At 39.2% G+C, this 24484-nt stretch overlaps 2 protein-coding genes across 17 annotated transcripts in view; one reads left to right on the plus strand and one right to left on the minus strand.

Annotated features, from left to right (window-relative positions):
* The window catches only part of LOC124220210 (rho guanine nucleotide exchange factor 10), a 61069-nt gene that overhangs the window by 26183 nt on the left and 10402 nt on the right, over nt 1-24484 (plus strand). Inside the window, exon 1 of one of the 10 annotated variants that reach the window (XM_069136563.1) lies at nt 5356-5490. The exons of 2 other annotated variants lie outside the window; for them this stretch is intronic. Coding sequence is in view for 2 of the 8 variants with exons in the window: in XM_046628759.2 (XP_046484715.1) it covers nt 24298-24406 (109 nt within the window). In the remaining 6 variants the exon portion in view is untranslated. Of the gene's footprint in view, nt 1-5355; nt 5491-7348; nt 7449-9032; nt 9595-14893; nt 15480-15698; nt 15718-24122; nt 24411-24484 lie in introns of those variants that run through there. 7 more of the 10 variants (XM_046628763.2, XM_046628761.2, XM_046628760.2 and 4 more) reach the window with 7 other exon arrangements.
* Nucleotides 1450-10729, minus strand: LOC124220212 (uncharacterized). Of its 7 annotated transcripts, none has more exons than XM_046628766.2 (5): nt 10503-10709; nt 9744-9837; nt 4849-4951; nt 2814-3127; nt 1450-2618 (listed from the first exon to the last, which is right to left on the minus strand). In XM_046628766.2, the coding sequence occupies exons 1-5, from the start codon at nt 10534-10536 to the stop codon at nt 2090-2092; spliced, it is 1074 nt and encodes a 357-aa protein (XP_046484722.1). In that variant the 5' UTR covers nt 10537-10709; the 3' UTR covers nt 1450-2089. The 7 variants fall into 7 exon arrangements, with proteins under 7 accessions (XP_046484722.1, XP_046484721.1, XP_046484725.1 ...); XM_046628765.2 differs by having other exon boundaries at nt 2814-3136; nt 10503-10708; XM_046628769.2 differs by lacking the exon at nt 9744-9837 and having other exon boundaries at nt 10503-10729.

Here is a 24484-nt window from a genome sequence, read left to right on the forward strand (position 1 = left end):
AGACACGCGTAAACATTTTCCGCTATCGTCGATCCTTTTTTGGTTATTGCAACGCGAAATCAGTTTTTGAGGTTTACTCGATTTTTTTAGTTAAACAAGGCTTTAACGTCAACAGTGATCGTAATGAGAAAGAATAGTAACGGATACTAGACTTTCCGGTAACTGCTAGAAAACTAATTATCATTTTATACCTGGAACTATATTTTTCGATTGTGGTAAAAAATGAAAATAGTCAAGGACTGAGCGGTAACCGGAACTAAAAATTTCACTTAGTGTAGGTGAAAGAGAAGCGAAGAGAATAAAATAGAACGGAACGGAACTGAGCGCGGTGACATTTCTCAGTCGCATATTACGTATAATCCGAGGTAAAAGAGATCAGAAAACCGAAAAATTGCTCGAAATTTTTACCAACCGACGACGCACGCCTTTCTCGATGTTCTTTTCCATGTTCAGGATCTCGTGGCCAACTGCAGCAGCAGTCTGTCCCATTCCCTTCCTCACCACCTCTCAGCCCTAGCAACTATCGTAGCTTAGGCCTAAGTGGTTGCATCTGTTTTCCGTTTTATCTAACGCTGTACAACTCACAGTTCTGGAATAACACTGAACAGGACTGTTGACGAAAGAAGCACACGGGAAAATTGGGAAAGTGGCTGGGCATTTTTAAGCTGTACCTAACTACTTTAAATTGTATAAATACAATGGTTGAGATAATTTTTCTACACAAAATTTGACACTTGGTATCTAATCTGGCACTTGGGTTGCAATTGAGTAATCATTTTATAGATACATCAAATAAAACTTGATGTAAGCAAGAATTCACATTGTTTCATGTTCAGATTATCAATACATGTTTCAAACAATCGTATGATTGATGACTCGCGAGTTAACTTTCTAGGACATTCAAGAAATGTTTAAAGTAAAATTCTTTTCAATAATACGTAGGGATTAAAATTGAATCCGAATCTAAGAATATATCATAAAGTGCTTATCGTTAAGACATGATAGCGAGTAAATAATTTTCCATTTCACTCTGATAATGAAATGTTGGAACATTTTATTCATTACGAGCCTTAATTGTGAAACCTTTGATGTTTTCAAACATGAACGTCAAATGTTGAGATAATTGATCATTTTATTACAACGTAGGAGGCGGGTCTTACAGATCTAAAGTCTTTCTCTTAATTCAAAAGAGTAAGAAGGAATATTGATATTTAAATTTTGCAGAAATAAATAACTTCTGTTGGGAGTGCTTTCTGGAATTGATGTGAACAATATTTAATATCATTCTCTTCGTTTCCTAACTGACAATTAGTTCACCTCATAATATCGGTTTATATGTATTGTTTTGTGGTTGTTTTTTAATATTTAAGCGTCGTGTTTATTCACACGTGTACGAAAATCAAAGAATCATTATCGCATGTAAATTCCTAGCCGGCATTATAATTGGAATCGGTTTCATTTCTATTTTATTAAACATTTATTTACGATTAAAACAGCTCATTGTTACCCATAAACATCCAGAATCCCATAATACATGTATATCAAAGAACAAAGTATGATATAAGAATGAAAAAAAGAAAAAGTATTGAAAAGACACTAAACAGGTGGATGTCTGGTTCTTTTTTCTAAGTTTCGTAGTTCCTTCGTTCTCGTCTCATATTTTACAGCCGGAGCCAGGCGACGCTTTTGTGCTCCGTGAATAATGATTTCGTCTTTTTCTACTTCGCCGTTAGAAAATCAAATACAGATACACGTTTCAGGCGAGAGATGGTGACTTGAAATTTATTTTCAAACGAAACCCGACTCTCTCGACGGAAACACGAACGTTTTACATTATGCTGCAATGTATTTTCGAAGTACAATTTCCGAAGAAACAAAGTTTGCTTATAACGTATAATAACCGATGAATCGAATCTTGCAATAGTTGAAGTATAAAATTAGTTTCAGTTTAAAAAAGTTGGACACCAGTGGTCGGTATAAAACGGTTTAGTCACGGTACTCAAAATAAGGCGATTTCGGAGCGCTTCATTCTAGACTAAAATATTGACAAGTCACTGAGTCTAACGACAATAACGACACACACTTTTCACTATTTATCGGCGATTCTTTCAACGGCGTTAAGAATCCGGTTCATGATCACACGGTTTTCTTCATCACGACGTTTCGTGTACTCGAAAAACTCGCTCAGACATTTTTCTAAACTGCATTCATGACCGTGGCATGTTCCTTCGAGTTTCCTCCTCTTCCTCCGTTTCTGAGGAGGCTCATCTTCTTCCACCTCTTCTATTTCTTCCTCCAGTTCTAAACCATCCACCTCTTCAACCGCCTCTTCGTCGTCTTCGTCGTCGTCGTCATCTTCATCTCCATCTTTCATGGAATGATTACCGTTTATTTTCGTTACCGCCAAGGCGTCGTCGCTCCGCAAGAATCGTCCGATATTGGAAGACGGGTTAGTACTTCGGTCCTTTGAAAAATTGTTGACCCGGAGAACGGGCACCGAGGACGATGACGATCTGCTCACCGTTTTGATCGACAGTTCAGTCGCTGGTGGCAGTCGTGAGACCAAGACCTCGCTCGCATTTCGACGCCTCAATTCCTGCGCGATCAGCGACGCTCTGCTGTGAAAATCAGAAAAATCTTCGTTGTCAATGAGGTTGGGAAAAATAAAAATTTAACGTTAAAAAAAAATGAGAAATTTTTTTTTTTTTGCACGCCCTTGTTTCTTTTCACTCAAAGTTAACTACAATATATCTTTGTGCCTCGTTATTACTTATACGTATAATTACTAGGATAAATATGCGACAACTACTCACGTTGCAGAAGTTCTAGGTCGGCGTATCGGAACCCTGGGCAGCCGTTCAATTTCAATTGAAAAGTCTTCATTGATACTTCGCAACCGTCTTAGAGCGGTGATCGAGTTCGATTCCTCGGTTTCGGAGTCTGCCCGTTGTTCATCTTGCGGTAAAGCCGACTCGTCTGGGGTCACCGAGAGGCATAGAAATTCATGGGGATTAACGTCGTCCTCGTCGTTACGATTGCCGTAACCTGCGCCAAGCACCTCGTCGATTGCACCGTAAAATGGCCACGATATGTCGTCTGATTTATTCTTGTCGCCGTGCACCGGGTTCTTCAGTTCCTTAAACAAATTCAATCTAGTCATCTGGTCTCTGTGGCAGTAAACGCATTGTACAGCATAAATTGGTTATTAAATAGAAATACAGTATGAGCTAGAAAATACAAAAAAAGTTGAGAGCACCATTTGAGATCAAATAACAGAATTTAAAATTCGTAATTGTAGATATTTCTAGAATGGAAGCACGAAGTTGCAAAAAATGCAATTGAAGTTGGAAATATATTTTTAGTAGGATTTTTCTTTCGTCTCGCTAGCCAGTTTGAATTTTCAACAGTTGAGTTGAAACTTCTTATGGAAAAATCTACGTATCTTTACCGATTTAACATTTTGCGGTAATCCATCATGAATCAAAAGGAAAATTAGAACTGATGGTTAGAGGGTCTGGATGGGAAAATCCCGTAGTTAGATCTGCCGGGTCGAAGTTATAATTGGACACGGGGTTGGCAGTTTATCACGGCGTGTCACGAGATCCTAAATATCATCCCGAAATCTCTAATTTACCCGTAGGGTGTGCGAAATTTCCCTTGGGGAAATCGTGCTCGGTTGAACGGGTTGCTCTGCGCATCATGTTTACAATAGTGATTAATTTTGGGCTGAAATATTTGGATATCGAATGAATTTGACCGAGAACCACGTACTACAAATATAAATGTTATAAGTTTCTTAATCAATTATTATATAAGATTATCTCTGAGGATTTTACAAGGGTGAACTTTGTCGAGTTTTTATGAGTGATTCGAATCCATCGTCTAAATCCAATGTTTGGTAAAGAGATGGAACCGCTTAAAAAATGTCTCGCAATATTTTTGAACAAATTCGATGTACCAAAGCTACGATACCAACAATTCAAAAAAAAGTTTAGTAATTAGAACGTTGAAAATGACTAAACTGTGATATTTTTCATCCTATTTATAATGTTTTGGGGCTTGTTTTGTTCGCCGTAGAAATCTGTAAATATCGTTTAGAAAAAATATGGCAAATGATTATTTTCCAGAGTGTAAAGATAAAATTAGATTTGTATAAGTACGTTCAGCAGAGGTTTGTCGACAATTACATTTGCGCGTTACAACTATATTATAATGTAAGATTTTTTAAACGGTTTTAGACAATCAGTGGGGATCTTTTCAGCGAGCAATTTAGTTCCAAAAGGAATAGAATTGGATCAGAAACGTCAGTGTTTAATGAGGTTAAAGTTAGTAACGTTAAGGCAACGACGACACATTGGCAATAAGTGTACTATTTTCCAAATTTTCAGTGATTCGGAAGGACCTGAGTATGTTTTGTTTTGTCGCAGTTTACTCGATTTTAGATAGTCAAAACTTCAACAAGATAGAGTCTCATGATCTCGAACGTTCCAACTATAAAACCTTCTCTCAAATTGATGGTATCTTACTTGTGTTAACTTGTGTTATTCGAATTTGTTCGGATTCATTTTTGCTACATGTACCAGAGATGTTGTTTCATTCGTGTTCGATCAACGTCATTGGCGCAATTAATATTAATGGAGGTTATTTCAATAGTTTCTTCTATCTCTCTGTACCTAGATACAGACGCGATTGCTCAGTATTCCTTAATTCAAATACAAAAACTCGTACATGTGTTTTTCACCGCAGATTTGACTCAAAGAGACACGTTTTCATCGTCAATCACTTCAACGATTGACAAAATGACTACTCGTAATCGTTTAAATAACGTGTAATTAAGCCACTCCTCACTTTGTATTGTTGCAAAAGATTCGACCACTTCTTCTTGAGGACACGGTAGTGGACGTCAGCCATGATGGTTGGAAATTCCTGCCTCATTTGTTGGAGTATGTGTCTGAAAATTAATTCAATTGCGGGTAACAACAACTCATGTATGTAATATTACCCTTTATACCCTAACGAAGAGGGTTGAATCATGCCGTGTAGCATGACGTTTGCATTTGGAAATCCGCGAAGCTATATCTGGATCTTGGAAAATAACGATTGGGGGAACTTGCGACTGGACTCTGCGAAATTCGAGAACCTCGTCGTAGTCGCGTTTCTCTCCAGGCCCTCGTCTTTTTCATATATTTAGAATTTACGACTCTTGATAGGCTCCCCTGACGCCTCGGTTCCAAGCTCGAACATGCATGACCAACGTGCATAATGTTATTATTTAAAACGACACCCGGCCGGACTTGCGATTCGCCAGTTGCGAACGGTGCGCGTTGTTATAAATTACAACTAGTAAACGACGAGCGTCCCATCTAGTTACACTATCTGTACTGTAAACTGGTTACACTCACTTCATTAACCGATCAAAAGATCAATCGCTGAACGGCTCTTCAATGCAGCTCTGATGTATCGATACAACCTCTTTTGCATCTTATCCGCGTAAGTTCAAGTTTTCTCTTAATAACTTAATTTATAGAAAACATTATCGGAAGGTTTCATTGTTATAATTACTCGGAAAGTTATATTTTCCCCTTTGATGTGCGTATACGTATTGATAAGCGGATAAACGATCACGTGAAAGCACGCGAAGAAAGCTTTTAGCTTTTTTTTTCAAACTAATTTTTCCTCTTTGTTGCGTTCGTAATCAAATCCCTCTTTCTCTCTCTCTCTCTCTCTCTCTCTCTCTCTCTCTTCTCCATATAATAAGTCACAATACTACAGTGCAAGTTGCAGTTTGTCTTAGGCGTGTATCGCAGATTATCATGCATGTTGTTATCCATCTTCGTGGTGGGTGTAGACAAAGTAGATGCAAATATAAATATTATACATAAATGCATGTGTAACTATAACGTGTTTGTATGTGAATATTTACTTTCAACATATAGTGATTGATGCGAGTAAATTTATTTTAAAACTTAGTTCTACCGCTGCGGGTATAAAAATATTCAAAATATTTGACCAGAATTTGTAACTAACCAAACAGTTCTAATGTTTATATTATACGTATACGCGTGATTTGGTGAGTAGATTTCGCGAGAAAAAGAGTAGAAGAAAAAAGAGGATGCGAAGCGAAAGAAAAAATTCTAATCTACAAACATTTGTAACATACCTAATTGAAAAACAAAATTCCGACTCGTTGTTCATAGTCTTAGCGAAATTCGTAAACCGAACAATTGCATACCTGATTCAACTCCATTATAGTTTCACTTCGGTGGGTTTCTTTATTTCTAAATCGTGCAGTCTGTGAAAGTTTCAAAATATTTATCGAGTATCCTTTCAAAATTTCCAAGTATATTCGCAATACGTATAATAATATGATATATTGATAAATATAAAATCTTGTGTATAAAATATTCACACACGAAAAACACGGAGAGATAATACATTTTTTTTTTTTTTCCTTTCATTATAATATAACATTATTAACCGTGTAAATTTGTTATCCCGCCTTATTGGAACTGTTTCAAAATTACGTTGAACTCTCTTGAATTGCAAAATTGGTACAAGTTTAAGCACAGCCAACCTTTGGCCCGGAGTGAACATCGAGTTCGGTTTAATGCCCAACGAACCTTAAACTTTTCTCGGCTCGGGTGAACAAATATTGAAAAAAGAGAAACGAAACTTGCAAGTAAATTTGAACCGTCTTCGTTCGAGCGATAAATCGATAGGGAGAGAAAGAGAGAAGCCTTTACATTTTAATCGCTTTTTTATCAAGCCTAGAAAATTTCTGGTGGACCGGAGGCTGAAGCTTATGATATGTCTTCATTTTTGTTTATTCTTGGATCATCTATCTTTTATCTAAAATCGCACATTCCTTTCTCCTTGGTATAGAATTAATTCTAAATTAATTCCACCGGAACAAAGCACTTATTATTCGTGATAAATCATAAGAAAGACAAAGGCCAGCTTCGATGATTAACCGATAGCTATTCATTATATGTGTAAAGTCTCGACGGAGGGGGGGAGATTACGTTAGTCGGAAACATTCTTCGCGGGTTTGTAATTTTTTTTAATATATTTATTTGTTTTCCCCCTTCTTTCTTTCCTCAAACGTGTACTTGCTTGTATGGCGTTAAAGGAAAAAAAATAAATAAATAAAATAAACGGGAAGGATAAAAAAGGAAAATAAAAATAAGCGGTGATTATGAGCGGTTACATTGTTTGAAATAAATAACTGGAAAGCATTTGTATATAACGTATACAGTATAACGAGTTATATATCTATACCGACTCGATTGACGTCACTCGTTTCTCGACCTTGTTAAACGCGTATAATCGAATAGCGTTCGACAAATTCTCTTCTCCACTTCAACGACGCCGCTGTCAGAAGAGAGAGGAGGTGGACCAAGAGGAGTGCTGTAGGATATTGAAGGGAATATAATAATATGGTATATGCGGTATGTATTTATTGTACATAGTACATTTTAAGAGGTGAAAATAGAGGAGCGAAGAGACGGTCGGCGGGAGGGCGAGGGGGGGGGGGGGGGAGTAAAATTGTCAATCAAAAGGAAGGAAGATCAATGAAACGGCATGGCGACGCATGCGCCGGAAATTCTTAATATAGGGACCGATTTTCTCTCTCTCTCTCTCTCTCTCTCTCTTTCTTTATCTCTATCTCTCCCTAGATTCGCGCTCATGGATAGAAAATAAGATTGCCTTGTCTGGAACAGGCGTATGCTTGTCCGTTGTTTAACCCCCCCCCCCGGCATCTTGTCCAGCTCCAGCAGTTGTTATGTAAATACGATACAAACGGCATTTTATATTCAGTTTTTACTGTTTCGGTCATGTTTTATTTATTTTTTTTCTTTTTCCGCCGTATTGTCCAAAATTCGCAGCAATTATCGAATCAAATGAACCGATCGATGAATTAAAAGCTCGCAATTTGTGGTGTATTACCTTAAGGGAGTGTACCCTGATCGATTTCGACTTTGACTTCTACGTTTCAAAATATTTAAGTACACGTATCGCAAACGCAAAGAAGGGCTTAACGAACGCGGTTCTGTATGATATTCTGAACAAAAGCATACGAAATATATTCATTCGACGCAGAAATAAAGAAATCGCATGCTTTCTATGAAATTGCAATAGTAAATTCGTAGATGTTATGTAATTTTTTTTTTATTTCTGAGTCAAATTTATTGGAGTGTTTTTATTCGGAATTGCATATAGAATCGTGCTTCTTTTTGTAAGTCTTTTTTCACATTTGCGATACGTGAACTTCGATATTTGGAGACGTAGACGTCAATGTCGATACATTCGTAACGAATTGTTACAAATCTTCATTACTGTTATAATTATTATTTTTTATTATTGACTTTATAGAATAAAGGTAAACTTTTTTACCCTAAGATTCTGTACATCGTTTATGCGATTGCAGACAATTATTATGCAGTAATAATCATCTGCGCAAATCGTAATATACATATGTATTATAATTGAGCCTTGTTTGGATAAGGAAAAAAAATTCAATTCCTATATTTTGAAATTCAAATCTACAATTTTTTAACATGTATCTTGATTGAGATCCTGCGCCATAAGATTGAAAATTCTGACCAATATTTTGCAATTTACTCATACCACCTCACTAGTATATGAAACGCGTAAAGCATCACGGTATGTGTGAATGTAAACGATAAAACGATATCGAAGAATAAAATTGTCGTGCGATCTTTGATATGTTCGGGACGACTCGCGCGCACGGTGATTAATAAAAAATCTATCTCGGAGCGAAATGATGCGTCTGTGCACACATATGCTACATGTTACATGTAGGTGTATGTAACACGTATGGAGGGATAACGATCAGCGCACTATGCACTTGCCGGCGGCCTTCTAAGTCTCTGTTCCCCCATCAGTCCCGATCTTGAGTATCAGCCTCCTCCTCCTCCTCCTCCTCCTCCTCCTCCTCCTCCTCCTCCTCCTCCTCCTCCTCCTCCCACCACATTTAACTGGACGTCGCCGTCCCACCTCAAAAGTTACAAACGTCATCCTGTTCTCGAGGCACGCAAAACGCTATAACAGCGCATCTCATATACGTGTATATAGGCGTAAAGAAATATAAAACTAAAGCAAAGGAAAGGAAAGCACGTTTTGTACCAATAATGAAAGAAATGTACCAGTTCGACGGTAAAAAGGCGAATTGTACCGTTTTCACGGGTCTCAATCGAGAGATGAAACGACGCTGCGAGTATTAGAGAAGAGTGTATTATTATTATATGGTAGACTAGGATTATATGGTGCGCGGTGGGGCGCGTTTGATGATCGCACGATAACGACGACGACGCGACGGTGGTGGCGAACAACGTGTGGTACAAACACAACTCCGCGACGACGACGACGACGAATTATTACAACGCCTGTCCGTCAGTTATACACTGTATAACTTGACCGATGGGTGTCACGGGTGCTGCTTGTGATTATTGTGCTTATTGTGCGAGTGCGAGTGCGAGTGTTTTTTATACGGCTCATAAACAACGGAACAACGAAGCGAGGGTGCAAAGGAACAATTATACCATTAGCTCCAAAATGACGCCGCCTGTAGCGGTAAGAATATTAATAATAATACGTGCGATCGTCGTGATGATTATATTTTTTCATATCACATTTCTACTGGAAGGGGTAAAGGCGGACTACTGATTTCTATGATACAGTTTAAAAAGAAAAAAAAAAAAAATTTCTCATATTATACTCACTCCCATCCCGCCTGAGCGGAATACTTCCGTCCAGTAAATAAATTCCCGTTCTCCTTCCGCAGCTGTATAAACCGCGACGTCAGATTCTCCGTCCCTGTAACGTTCAATCGTACAAAATATTACAGTTCTATTCCATTGCTTTATTATTATTATTGTTTTTGTTGTTGTTGTTGTTGCTGTTTTGATGATATTTATTTTAAGTGTATTCTTCATTCTTTTTTTTTTGTTTTTTTTTTTTTTGTTTTCTTCAACAATGTAATTAACACATTCACAACTTCGGTTCCCGCTGTTGCTGCGCGATATTATACGCCTTGCGAGACTCGTTAACTGACGGGTGAAGGAAAACACACGCACTGAATCGTACATACACACCCCCACACTCGCGCACACGTACGTGCATGCATGCACGTGCGACGGTACGTTGATGTGTGTATGTAACGTAAATTGAATGTAATTCACATTTACACGCTTACTGCACGACCTAATCCATCCCACATACTGTCGGTATGTGCATTTTAGATATGCGTGTTGAACGTACGTGTGCATGACGTTGAACACACGTTGAAAAAAAAAGAAAAAAATAGACCGTGTGAATTCACCGAGTATACCGACGTTAGAACAACACAAGAAAACAGAAACAGCTAGAGTAAAGAGAGAGAGAGAGAGAGAGAGAGAGGATAGCGAAAGGGAGATGGAGAGAGAGAGAGAGAGGGAAAGAGAGAGAATATAGACGAAGATGACGAGAATACGAAGACTCACAACGAAATTTGGTCTGATGAAAAGCGTGAGTCATGGTGGTGGTCGTGATGGTGGTGATTATTGTAACAATTACGTCTCGGTCTCAGGTACGAAATGGCAAAACTGATCATGTTCGGATTCTAGTGCGTACTAAAATGTAGACCTCGTTTCAGTCTTGACTTGGAAAAATAAAGTGGGGATAGATGGATGGATGGGATGGACGGATGTGTGTATGTGTTAAAATGCCCAGCGTCGTTGCAGCGGCAGGCGAACGACGAGCCGAGGATCGCTCTGACGGGAGCAACGTTGCGCATGGAGGGGATGAGAGGACGCGAATTCATTGGTAGAGAGACTCCTGGGATGATATGGGACGAAAACAAACTGTATCGCCATCTCTCAATCGTTTCTACAAGCCTCCGACTCTTCGCCGCGGCGCCCCGCGCTTACTTTACCCAGGGCATTTCCTCCTAATATTCTAGGTGCAGCGCAGAACGGAACGAAAGAATTGCTGCATTATCGACCCAGATATCCTCGCGCTTGCCTGGATGCTGCCTTTCTGCCTTGGAGAAATCCCCACCCCAACCACATCGACGCCCATTCACCCATCCATCCGCTAGCCGCAAACTACTCTTCAAATCTCACTGCATTTCATTGCGATATTACGTAATTCCTCTCCTCTCTCATCATCCCCACCACACACCAAACCTTCCGCGACGTTATACGAACAAGAAGTTTAACGCGCTCTGATTCCTTGCGAGATTCGTCTTCTTTTGCGCTGTTACGTATGCTTCTTACGCGTGCGGGGTTTGATTCTTTTTTTTTTTTTTTTTTTACCGTTCTTGAAATTAGTCACGGACTTGCGACGAGACCTCGAGTTTCTTGGATTTAATCGTAAAAGCCTTTAGAGGGTGAAGGTGATATGATTATGAGATTGAAGTTAGGAACGTTTGTTGTAACGATTTATGTTTAAAAAAATCTTTATTTTATAATTGTCAGGAATTCAGTAATCTGTTATAAAGTGAAACGTAGTTTCATATTTTGAATATATATATATGTATCCTTCGAAATTATTCTAAATGGGCATGATATCGATTTTTTTTATAATTTTTATTCGTTATTTTTGTTTGTTTGAAAGCAAGATTTGGAAGACGTACACTCTTCACCATCGTTGAAACTTTAATATGAAACCTGTCCTATTCAAATTCTTGGCAAAATTCTTTTGCTTTCGTCAACCATTGACCACATAACGGATTCAAAATCTGTTCTCGTGAAACACTTCACGTTTCGAACAAAGTAACGAATGTTAGCATGATCTTCTTTCTTTTTTATATTTTTATTAAAGTTCACTTCGAACAAATTTTAGAAATAGTCGTAATGTGGTCGTGTGTGAGTAGTTGTATTTAAATATAGGTATGATTTAACTTGCGGTTTTTGAGCGATAATCAAACAAGCGAATTATGTGACGTTACAGGGATTTTCTACTACCAGCGTAGAGTGACACCGCCGTGTCAACTTGAGCTGGTATACATATGAAATAATGGGCATTAATGACCAAAATACATTTATATAATATATTCTCGAACAACAAGGGTACAGTTATCATAGAATTTTATGAAACCTTTGCACGCAAAATTATCTGCATATAAGATAATATTAGCTTGAAATTTTGTCAGAACAGTAGAAAAATTAACGGTCAAGTCTTACGATTCTTTTGTACGCGTGTTATGTAAATGGCTGAGCGGTTAGGAAGTTCTACCAAAAATTTGATTATTCCATTATTCGAGTAACTCTTATCTCAGATTCCGAACGTCGGCTAAATGAACATAGCGAATAAAGTCAACCCGGATGTCAATTGTCACGAAAATAAGAGATTAGCTACAAATATGATTAAATTAATTACTTCGATTTATCAAATACTGCCGTAAAAGGCAGATACCTGTACATACAATTTCCATAATACGAGATATGAATGAAAATAATGACTCGTACTTTAACCGCTATAAAGAAATATGCCACGGTTACATTGCGCAATGTCTGCATTAATATTAGATTTAAACAGCGATAAACAAGCATTGGAATATCAAACTTTTATGAACGACTGCAGGTATTATCGTTCGTAAGAACCTGAAAATATCTGGGAGTTTGAGACGAGAATGACTGCACTCGACGTGCTCTTGAAAAATCGACGCAACTGAATTAAACGACGCGATCCTTTGCCTGCGCGCTGATACATAATCCATCCTGTACTCCCGTTTGCAGTTTCGAATTTCGCACGCGTAGCTACACATACGTGTTGTGTAGACATTTGCTCACACACTACAAAGTCCCAGTGACTAGCTACCTACTGTGCACAGCCTTGTCAACGCTCTTCTCTATTCTCACAAGATGTTGAATCGATCTTCGGCCGACTTCGCGTCGTACATATGTGTACGTATACCTGGGTTGGTCGGAGTTCTTTCAGAAATGTTCGGCATGTCCGCCATCCGTTGCAGCTTGAGCCTTCGGCTCCGAAAAATGGGGGGGAATTGGAAGCGAGGACAGAGCACGGCAGGAAGAGAGCTGTTTGGTACAGAGATCCTTCCTGCCTCCGACAGATGCGTAGATTCCGAGATATGGGAGAGAGAACAGCTGCTGTTACTAATAACGCGGCTATACATTCAAAGCCAAAATCTAGGTACGTTGCCGACGGGCTCACGCACGGTTTTCCTCAATGCGATGACGCCGGTTTTCAGAAGGTACGACGTCGAGTGTCGCGCTATTTCACGACTCGTACGCACTCGTTTTACGTCCATTCATCCTTCTAAAAATTGACAATTTCTGCGTCAGCGAGGATTTCTCACTATAACCCAGGCTGTAATCAAAGCGGTTAACCCGACGCGACGCCGGTCTATCCTTGCCGCCTCGGATCTCTGACTCACGTTGTATTATTCACGAGAAGAAAACCCTCTCGTAATGTCTTCCGCTCGAGTAATGTATCAGAGCGCAAACTGATTGTAGACGATCTTTCCGGTCAACCCTTTGAGTCACACATTATTGTTCTCAGTCTAATTTTATAACAGTATAGTTTCCATAGTGTTTTTGGGCTTGCCGATTACGAAGTTGAAGTCAAAATTTCGAAATTCAAGATGGCGGATGCAATACGAAGGAAAAAAGTTTGTAAAGTTCATTAAACTCGGACGAAAATTTAAGCATAGAGTTTTTTTTTGCTCGTTTATGATTAAATTCAAAGTCTGAATATCAAAATTAAAAATGGTGGATTCAGATAGTTGACATCACCTTTTTAAGAAACTTTGTCGGCCATATCAGGGCCGCCGATGTGACTTGTCAAAATCTGAAGTCATGTTCGTAATGACCGAGCTAAAAATCTAGTAAACGATGATTTTCGTCCAAATTTAATAAATTTTTGTCTTCGACACTGGATCTGCTATTTCAAGTTTTCAAAATCTTGTTTCGGATTCATAATCACTGACCCCAAAAACCCCTACGAACTATTTTTTGTTTAGATTTGATCCAATTTGAATATTCGAAGTCTGGCATCAGATTATGAATCAGCAGCTACCTGAAAAACATATAATTTCTCAATAATATGTATATGCTTAAGGGGGTAATTTAATTGCAAACGAGTTATTCCTTCAAATTTCACGTTGTTTCAATCAATTCTTTTAGTATACTGTCAGAAAAAGCAAAAAACCGTACTAAGGTATATCGACAAGTTTTGTAAATATTTACAAAATGGATACGAATTACGTAGGTGGTAAGAACACTTACCACCATGAGTCAAAGGGTTGCCATGCAATTACGTACACCTGCTGGAGTACCCTAAATCATGACACTGAAGTTAGTAACGTTAAACGCAACGAAACATTTGGGGGGGATAATACTATTTTGCAAGTTTACATTGACATTCAAGTAGTCGAGTTTTCAAAATATGAATAAATTTTGCTTCATTCCGGTTTATTTCGTTTCATACATTTCTATAATTGTATAAAACGTAAAATCATTAGAAATAGCGTTACAAACTTCAGCCCCATTCTAATAGGTATTCTTACATGTCTTCAAAGGATTAAACGCCGCTAAAGGGTGAACCGGACAACAAGAGGCATTCATTACAGAAACTAATCGCCTAAGCGTAGTTTCGAATCGAGCCTCTCCCTCGCAACGATGAAACGGTATAAACAAGGAGTTACTTTTTGGTCGGGGAGCTTGCGCTCACGTGCAAGGGTCACTAACGCACGGCTATTCGCCGTCGGCAACCACCGCACGAGGAACTATAAGGAGGAACAGCCGCAAGAACCAACCACGGACAATAGGCGTCCGTGTACGCCGTCTGTCGTCGACGGCGAGAACTATCGAGCATTTCATTTCCTCTCCCCTTCAGCTGGCTGGCCGGCCGGGGTACCATCAGTGCTCAACGGGCTCCGCTCCGCAGGCCAGCAATCCGACGCCGACGCCGACGACAACGACGACGAGGACGGCACGAAGTCGTCAGCCATGTTTCTCAACGTTGTTAATACCGTCTCTTTGTTGTCACGCGTTGTTTGTTGCGCCGGGGATGCGCTAAATAAATAAACGATGAACGGGGTTCGCGAGCGTGTATGACCGGAAAGGCAAGAGGAAGAAAGAAGAGAAAAAAAATAAATAAAATAACAGGCAACATAAAAATAAAAGATAAATAAAGAAAGAAACGCAACGGAAGAGAGAGACTGCTCGTTGGGACCGGGCGACTACCCCCTTTTAAAAAAATACACATACTCACAGGAATTTGTATTGTTTACAATTTACACGAGATAGTTTGAAACAACTGTGTCTGCCTGAGAAGATGCCCAACTCCCTTATAATATCTTCGTCGGTGCCTCTTCGCACGCGTGTTTAAAAAAAAAAAAGAAAAGAAACAACAATAACTAAACAGAAACAAAAAACAAGAAAAAAAAAGCGCATAAGCCCGGGCCACGGGACCCGCGATGGATGAAATGCACAACGGCGTTGTACTAATCAAGTGTAAGTTGAAACTGCTAATGTGTTTCGTAATCCATTTCTGATGTATGCATAAGTACTATGTACTACAGTGTACACCTATAAGTGCTGGTACAGCGTATAAGCAATGCAGATTGTTGAAAGGTTCTTTAAAATTAACATCATTTATCCATCCACGCGAGAGGTGCAATTTTTGTGTCGTGTGTTATTACTGGTGCGCGCGGTCATGGTGCTGTGCTTGTGTTTCGTGTGCAGGAAGCAGGTATTCTTCTCTCCTCTCTCTCACTCACGTTCACTCTCACTATCTGACGTAGGTATGAAACGTGTATTCCGGGTCCCAGCCCTCCGTGTTTGTGCGCTATTGCGTTGCATTCTCGCTGCTGTTGGCTTGCACATTCTGATCTCTCAGATTTCTCGGTACTTACAACGTGTCGTTCCGGAAACTCGGGGCAACGAAGGACAGTTTTGTTCGCTGGGACGTAATGATTAATCGAGTTGTCCTCGCGTTTAATTAATGCGCCGACTGCTCGGTTGGAGCATAATACAAACTCTTGTGCCTTGTGTCAATGCCTGTTGCACAGGCTCATTCACGCGATGACCGGATATAGTGTGCGGCACGATTATCCTCGAATGTGGTCGATTATGTGTAGGAGTCATTGTTCTCTTCTCTGTGTCAGGCTCAAAGCGTTTCTATACCTGCTTCCTATTGTCACACGGTTAGGTTTCGTTGAAATTCATGGCGAGTTAAAAAAGATTCGTCGAAAATTCATCGCACAGGCGTTGCGTTTGTTTACGTTTTTCGGAATACGCATCTCGCCATCGGCGAAAAGTTACAACGACGTATCTCGGTTCTTGCCCCGGTACTGTTGCAGCATGCAAGCGAAAACGTAAACTTGAAAATCGTGGAATGTCGAGGCGTGCGTGCCTGCTGCGCGTGGGGTTCCAGCTCGTTTCTCGGTAGTTCAAATCGTTGTAGTTACACTGGTACTATTTCTCGGGGACAATGACCTAGTTAGGCTATATTTGAAGCACGCTTAGGTACGAATCGGACGATTATAGATCGAGATTCACACCCGATGTTATTGCACTCTTATACCGAATGAAATTCGCGAACCTTTTCAGTCATTGTGGTAAGTATTTTTATTTTTTTTTTTATACTTTGAGAACTTTTCCACATATTTCTTTGCGGTTTTCTTGCTATTTCCGATATAATACTATAATAGGTTTTCAATACTCGCGGGTAATTATTGCGATGTGATGTAAATTATTATTCTTAGCAACAAATTGATTGAAAAAAATCGTGAAATTTGAAGGAATAATTGATTTCCGAGGAAGTTACCCCTTCGCACATGTACATTTTTAACATAATTTATAACTTTTGGGTTCGCTGATTACGAATCTACAATTGGATTTAAAAAATTTAAGATGGCGGATCCAACATGGCGGACGAAAATTTCAAATTCTATCGAAGCTGGATCAAAAAAACTCTGTCTAGGGGTTTTTGCGGTTGCTGATTACGAATCTGAGATCAGATTTTTTAAATTCAGAATGAAGAATCCAATCAGCGACCCCAAAATCCCTGTACAGTATTTTGTCACTGTATTCTATCAAATATGAAATTTTCCTCCACCATTTTGGATCTGCCATCATGAATTTTTAATATCTGATTTCAGATTCTTAATCAGCGACGTCAAAAATCACGGAATATTGTTATAAAAGTTGACGCGAGCACTAAAATGTGCGATTCAAAAGGTTAAGTCGAGTTTTTTTTTATTTCCTCTATGACATAAACAATATCCGCGCATCGTCATGCGGGATTGATTTTCTTTGAATTCAATTCGCGGTTACAAATAAACGCAACAGCGTAAACTCTGTATAATAATGTTACCAAGGTTCCTTGATGTTCGCGATTTCCTGCGTACGACGTTCAGCGTTGTATACATTTCCCAGGATTATTATATGGGTTATCCATTACGCGTTAAGTGAGTTAGCTCTTCCGGAGACTTGTAATCCGTGCAGTACCCGTGGTGTTGTTGCTGCTGCGCCCACGAAGCAGCGGCAAACAGTGGTTTGGTAGGGCATTAATACCTGTGCACCTGCTGCCTGATGCAAAACCGGGACCAGTCAGTCCCTTCACGAGTCGGAAGGTCTCCATTGTTTGTACAGGACCCTAACTTGGGGCTTCTTAATCGTATTCAGCTATATTGTTGGATATGTGCAATACGTACATCAATTATACGAAAGTGATGGTATATAGAGTCTTAATATTCGAGTAACTCCCGTCACCGAGTAGAATAACAAATACGGTACTTTATTGTTTCACCTATAATGCACCATTCGATGAAAAAAAAAAAAGTAATCGAAGAATAATAGTGTCGTAACGATTCGACTAAATTACAATTCTCTTTCCTCGTTTGACTTCATTCGTCATTATCTGTGACACTGCATATCGTTTGTGGTAGGTAGTTCTAATTTCTCAAGTTCGAAAAAAACGTGGTGCAGGGTACTTGTAAACCATTGCATTGCGGCTGACAGGAATGCGCGTACTGCGTAAAATGACAAGGAATAAAGAAAGAAAGAGGACTGAGAACGTGCTCACACTGTATCCATGTATGTACGCGTATTATACCATACCTACCATACACGGCGCGTTGTTAAAACCCTGACAACGCAATCGCGGTGGGGGTGGGGTTCCGAAAGCGGCTAATTCCAAATTATTTTGGTGGCGAAACTTGAAGTAAAGGAATCAAACTTTGAAGAAACAACAAAGTTTCGAATGTTCGGGAAACCCGACGGATCAAAGTTCCGAAAGGAAAAATTCCGAAAATTCAAGTTACGATGTAGCAATGTTCCGATAAAGGAAAATTCAGAAAATTAAAATACTCGAAGAGTTTTTCCAACGAACTTGTCAGATTTGGAATTTTAACCTCGCCCCCGGTAGAATTCGGTGAAAATAGCGAAGCGGCATGCGGATAATGTTTATACATATAACGCGTGCGTAAGTATCTCGGTTAAACACGGACTGTTTGCGGGCACTCCATGTAAACGAGTAGCAGCCACACACCAATTTCTACACATACCGCCATCTGTGTATACGTGTGTGTGTGTAATGTGACGTATCGCGGAGCAGAAAAAACTATCGTGGGTAGCTGGTACAGTAATAAAGAGAGAGTCGTCGTTCTCTCGTTGAGAGAGGGAATAATATGTTATGCTGGTGAAGAAGAGAATAGCCCTCGCTGGTTGAACGTTTCGTCCGTTGACAAGGCTGAAGGAGCAGGCGGAGGGCCTCGGGTCTCGCACCGTGGGTCGTCGTCGAGTTATCCGAGAGTCTTTTTGGCCTCTCTTTCATCGAGAGAGCGCGAGAGAGAGAGTGAAAAAGCGGCTGTGGAGGGCGGCAAAGAACGAAGCGAGGACGAGGAGGAGGAAAAGGTCTTCTCGTCGGTTGTACAGTCGGTACCAAAAAGCTCTACGAAGATCAATTGTTTGTAATTTTCAAGAGGTTGATTCGCCAAAAATTGATAATTTTTATACATTTTATTACACGAGATTGTCGTACGTTGAGTATTTGTTAACTTATTGTATTGTATGAAGATACGAAGATTTCTTTCAAAATATAAAACCCGAAGACACCTACTGGAATTATAACAGAAATTTAAATATCTATGCTTTTTTCGAAATAAAAATCTAACCGATTATGTAACCCGATTTCACTCTACGATGGCTCATTTTATTCAGAAAACTATAATTGCTTTTATACAAAGTCGCTGAAACAGATTTTCTTTTCAGTAACCCATGCAATATTGCCATTGAATTTGTAGATCGTAATTAATACTCGTGATAGATTGTAAGATTAAATATTTATGAGACTGAAGTTTTTAACGTTAACGTAACGAAACATTTGGGAAAAAATCATTGATACGCAATTTTGGTATGACTTTCAAGAAATCGGTTTACCAAAATGATACCATGTTTCGTCCATCACGGTTTACTACGTTTCAGACATTCCTAAAGGTGCGAAGTAACGATGTTTCCCAATCACGCAACGTTACAGTAACTTTACTCACTTCATCCTCATAAACATTTGACAATGCAACTGTATAAAAATAAAAAAATTTTTTAAAATATACGGTTGAGTGAATATTTGAAAAAATTGTCTTTCGAATAAAGTTGGCCACCGTATAGAGTGAAATTCAACATATCTATGTACTAGATTTTTGACAATTTTAAAATGATTTCAAACAAAGCATCGATATCTAAGTTTTCATTTAAAATTTCAGTATTTCCTACATTTCTATTCTCAAAGTGATCTTCGTCGCTTACGAATACGGTAATTTATTGAATATTCAACGTACGATTTCTGATAATAAAAATGAAAAGTGTATATATATATATATATATATATATATTTGTCTATACCCAGCAAACCCAACATTTTCAAATTCGATTTTTATAATCTGGCCTCAAAGTTGCATCGCGTAATTCGTTCACGCTGACATTCGACATCTGAAATTTTAATTTAAATGTTTAATTGTACAATTGGGGACAATGAATCTGAGACGGCTAATTTTTTACACTAGACAGTTACGTTGGCAACGCAGAGAAACCTACAGCGCCACAGTCGGCTGATCGCGAAACAATCTCAATCTTAATAAACATAACCTGACCCATGACCGTCGAATCTAAGCTTAAAATACATGTCAATCCAACAAGTCATCCCCGCGGTATTCTAAGGTTAGATTATACGGTCATGGGTTACGTTACGTTTATTGAGATTGAGTTAGTTTCGCACTCGGCCGACTGTGGCGCTGTAGGTTTCTCTGTGTTGCCAACATAACTGTCTAGTGGAAAAAATTAATCGCCTCAGATTCATTGTCCCCAAGTGTACATACTATATACATATATAGTACGATACGTATGTATATAGAATGAGAGGATTTTATTACGTGCAGCATACGGCGATTTTCCCACGCGTAATCGACGTCGCGGCTATTCCCTGCTCTCGGTATTTGTCGGTAGCGCAGTTTACGTTTTTACCCCCCCCCCCCCCCCTCCCCCCACCCACCGTTATGAAACCGTGTAGTGTACATTTTATCCTTTCTTTTCTTCTAATTTCTACATGCCTGCGGTGAAAACCTGCGATTAACTTTAACTTTTGCCTTCTATCTTTTTTTATACAGCTATATCTATTATGCGCCTGCAGTGGTATTTAAGCGTTTTGTGACTACAGAGGTGATGATGTTCCATGTGTCACCGCATATTTTGCGCGTAATTACCAACATCTACTTCTCATTTTTCTCAAATATTTCACTGTGCAAAGGGTTCTCTCTTGCACGGCAATGTCGTCGTTAAAACGCCTCGTGTTTCGAAACCTAAACAAAGGGCAGACCGAGTGAGGCGAGGCTGCATGGCGCGGCTTCTATTCGTTCGAGAGTCCGAGTCCACGATCCTCGACGAAATTCGATACAGTGACTGTTGAGCGTAATGCGGGTAATAAAATTCAACTACAACGCGGTAGACGATAGATTGAGAGGTATCTTCTCTGATGTTACACATGTATACCTATACGTATGCGTAGAGGGCTTTATCAAAGAAGGCGTGTGTATAATTTACTTCTATCCGTGTCGATATAATTTACAGTGAATTCATTCACCTCGTGTTTTCGAATAAAAACTGCACTTCGTTAATTCTACTGGAAGGCTCCGCTAACAAATTTTACGTTCCTATGAAACGGATTGTTGCTGTCATTCTTGTTTTCTAAAGAAATCGTGTATGGTTGAGAATTAATTTGCAGCACTTACTGCATGAATGTCGAACATTTTCCTGATATTCAATATCACACGATGACGACGAAAGTGACACTTCGATGTAATGTGTGACTGATAGATAAATCTTATCGTATTTCTATTGTTTCAGGATTTTTCAATTTAATGGAGTCTCCCAAATCCATTTGTCATTTGGAGGTTGAGCATATTCAACCGACTTTACGTGGTTCAAATTTCTCACAAAATCCTCAGTTTTTATGTAAGCCTATTCGTCACCGGTGATGAGACTTTGAAATTAATTCACGTATATTTGTATAACTATATGTGTAGCGATGCATTTAAACAACTTATTTACCCTTTTAAATAAACTCATACTTTATTTCACAGTTTTTCGACACACGTTCTTATTTTCGCAGGAAGGAAAGTAAAATCGGAATTTATTTTACCGTATGTTATCTTTAATTATACACGGGAAGGCTGAGCATTTTTTGTCTAAACAGCGTGAGATTGAATAATAGTTTTGAAAAAACATACCACCGAATGTACACACAGCAGAAACTGTAGCGCTTGTGCACAAACCGTGATATAATTTCGATGAAAGTAATTTTTTCCTCGATTTCACCAAATGTCTACCTTAACGTGCCGTCATATTTTACTTTATGAACACTGTGAGGTGTTCACATTATACCTACATAGCCCCTGGAATTACATTAACGTTCATAAATTTTTTCGCAAAGAAAACTATGTTGTCGTTTTCAAATGTTATATTTATGTTTGGATTGATTTACAGTCATAAATTTACTAGAATGTGCATTTATTGAGGTGAAACAATGTTTTGCGTTCCGGTAAAACATTCGGAAGTAAAATTTGAGAGTAACAATTGAATGTTTCTTAAGTGAATCTGATTCGGTAAAATCATCCACTTACAAACGAACTTCATTTGGCTCTGCAAAATGTTTCCTTGTAATTAAACTCAAAAACTATATCACCGATGAAAACTAAATCCTTAGTCAGTTATAAGTTACAAAAAGTTGCATCGATTCAGATCAAAATCGAGATGTAATTTTTTTCTTCTCTTTTTCATGATGGAAAGAACTTTGTCTACGGGTCAAATGAAAATGAATAACTTGTAAATTAAATGACTTTTTGTTTCTCCATATGAAAATAAAAACGAATCTGTGATTGGAGTTTATATCAACAATTGAAAATCCTTCAAGATGGGATGTATCGATCCGGCCTCTATGAATAAGCGGCACAAATATGCAGCATCGCTTCATCGAGTTGCGGTTGTTACAGCAACTCTTTGTTATCCAATCGATTTGTACGTCTGACAATGAACGACGAGTAGGTTGGACGCAGTGTGTGTAAACGACGCGCGCTTGTACGTTTCAAGTTTTAAACTTGCGATGAACTTTAAAATAGATCCCATCCACATCCAGTCATGACGATCATTGGGGTCGCGCATGGGGGTTCATAAGCTCAACTCACTGTTATCATTTGCATCCGCTCGTAACCAACCCGCCTATCTTGTCAGTTTCATTCCAGTCTGCTGGCGACGACTCCTCGAGTCGTTGCATTCCGCGGTCGACGTCCCTAAACTGTTGAACTCCCTCTTCGTGTATTACACGGATTAAACACACACGGATTACATGCAACACCCGCGTACAAAGGAAATTATCTCACACGTCGCATTCTTTCAAAAATCCAGTGTTTATACAGAATGTAATACGTGTTACAATTGTCAGTATATCGTTTCTGAGAATAACTGCGGGGACAAGGAAATAATAGTGTTCTCGAAAATCATTGTTGTTGTTATACGCGGGGTGATTTTTTTTTTCGCCGGTCATCGCACGTTACTTCGTATATGAAAAGGCAAGTGCAGACAATTCTTTGTTTTGAAAACAATGCATCGCTTGATTTTTACTAATCTCTTTTACACGATCCGCGTTATTACGCACGTTGAAAAGAAAGGGATACAAAAAAATAACCGATTTGTCGCTCCTTATCGTCGCAAGATTTATTTAAAGCTATATGTATAACAATCGTTTATCGTCATGTTCTTCGTAATCGGGTAATTGTGGTTTGTTTCCGCGCGTGATCTGTAATAACAACGCAAGATGATTCTTTCCTTTTTACATGCGGTTGAAGTTAGTCACGTTATCCAACAAGATATTGGAGGAAAATTCAATGTATTTTGTAATTACAGAATGACTTCGAAGTACGTAGTCGAGTTTATAAAAGGTACGGACGTTTCGTTTTATTTATATACCGTTTACCGAATTTCAGACAATATCGCATCTTAAGATTGCTTAAGAACGATTCATTCTTAATTCATGCAACGTTACAACAACTCGACTAATAACATCAAAGGAGTTTGTAAAGCCTTCAATATTCAATCCCATTCTTTTCAACCATACCAGATCCGATCACGTGTACTACAAATGAAAATGTAACGTGAATGTACGTACGCGGTACACTAATAATATTAATTACGTAATCCGTCTACCTTTATATACCTAGGTTTTATTAATAGTCACATCCGTCATTGAATTGACTAGATTGACTGCGCCTAGCTTGTGCCGTGGCAGGGAAGAACAGACAGAGTTAAACGGAGAGAGTGAGTTGAAACGGTCGATCGTTCAACGTGCATAATAAGCAACAGATATTGTCTCTCCCCACCCACTCATTCTCTCTCTCTCTCGCTCTCTCTCTCTTCTGTGCGATGTGGCGTTATTATATACGACGTATATGCATATTGTGACGACACACGATCCACCAGTCGAACCTCCGGTGCACACTGTGCGCGGTGCATCAGTAGTGACTAGTGCGCGGAGGCACACCTGAAGCAGCAAGTAGGTAATCCACGTATGCAGGCGAGTCGCAGCAGCATTGACAGACCTCGAAGTAAAGCGTATATTATACCCACTCCGTGTACCGGAGCTCCGGTGCCACAGTCATCAAACTCGGGAGAACAATCTACGCTCTGAACCTGTTCGTTTACTACCCACGCAACTGCTGCCCATACGCACCTACACGACGATACACGCAAATCACTGAATCCCGGCATATTAGGTTCAACAATGAGCACTGGCACCGAACCGTACTCGCCTCGTTCTCATCGCCCTGAAACATCACCTCGAAAGACCTTTCTTTTTACACCGCTCTTTGCCTCGTGTGTAGGTATAAGACGTAGGTACTACACATGTGTTGAATTGGATATAATACGGTCTTGTGTTGTGCAGCACGCTGTTTTGTCGGATTCATAAC

This window comes from Neodiprion pinetum, chromosome 5 (genome assembly GCF_021155775.2).
Source record: "Neodiprion pinetum isolate iyNeoPine1 chromosome 5, iyNeoPine1.2, whole genome shotgun sequence".
Classification (NCBI taxonomy): Eukaryota; Metazoa; Arthropoda; class Insecta; order Hymenoptera; family Diprionidae; genus Neodiprion; species Neodiprion pinetum.

What these genes read in the sequence shown, in the direction of transcription:
- LOC124220212 (XM_046628765.2), bottom strand. Translation starts at nt 10,536, where the DNA reads ATGACTCACGCTTTTCATCAGACCAAATTTCGTT. An exon ending in TCATCAGACCAAATTTCGTT is followed by an intron (nt 9,838 to 10,502) that starts GTGAGTCTTCGT and finishes TGAACGTTACAG; the next exon opens with GGACGGAGAATCTGACGTCG. An exon ending in CGACCTAGAACTTCTGCAAC is followed by an intron (nt 2,619 to 2,813) that starts GTGAGTAGTTGT and finishes TGATTTTCACAG; the next exon opens with CAGAGCGTCGCTGATCGCGC.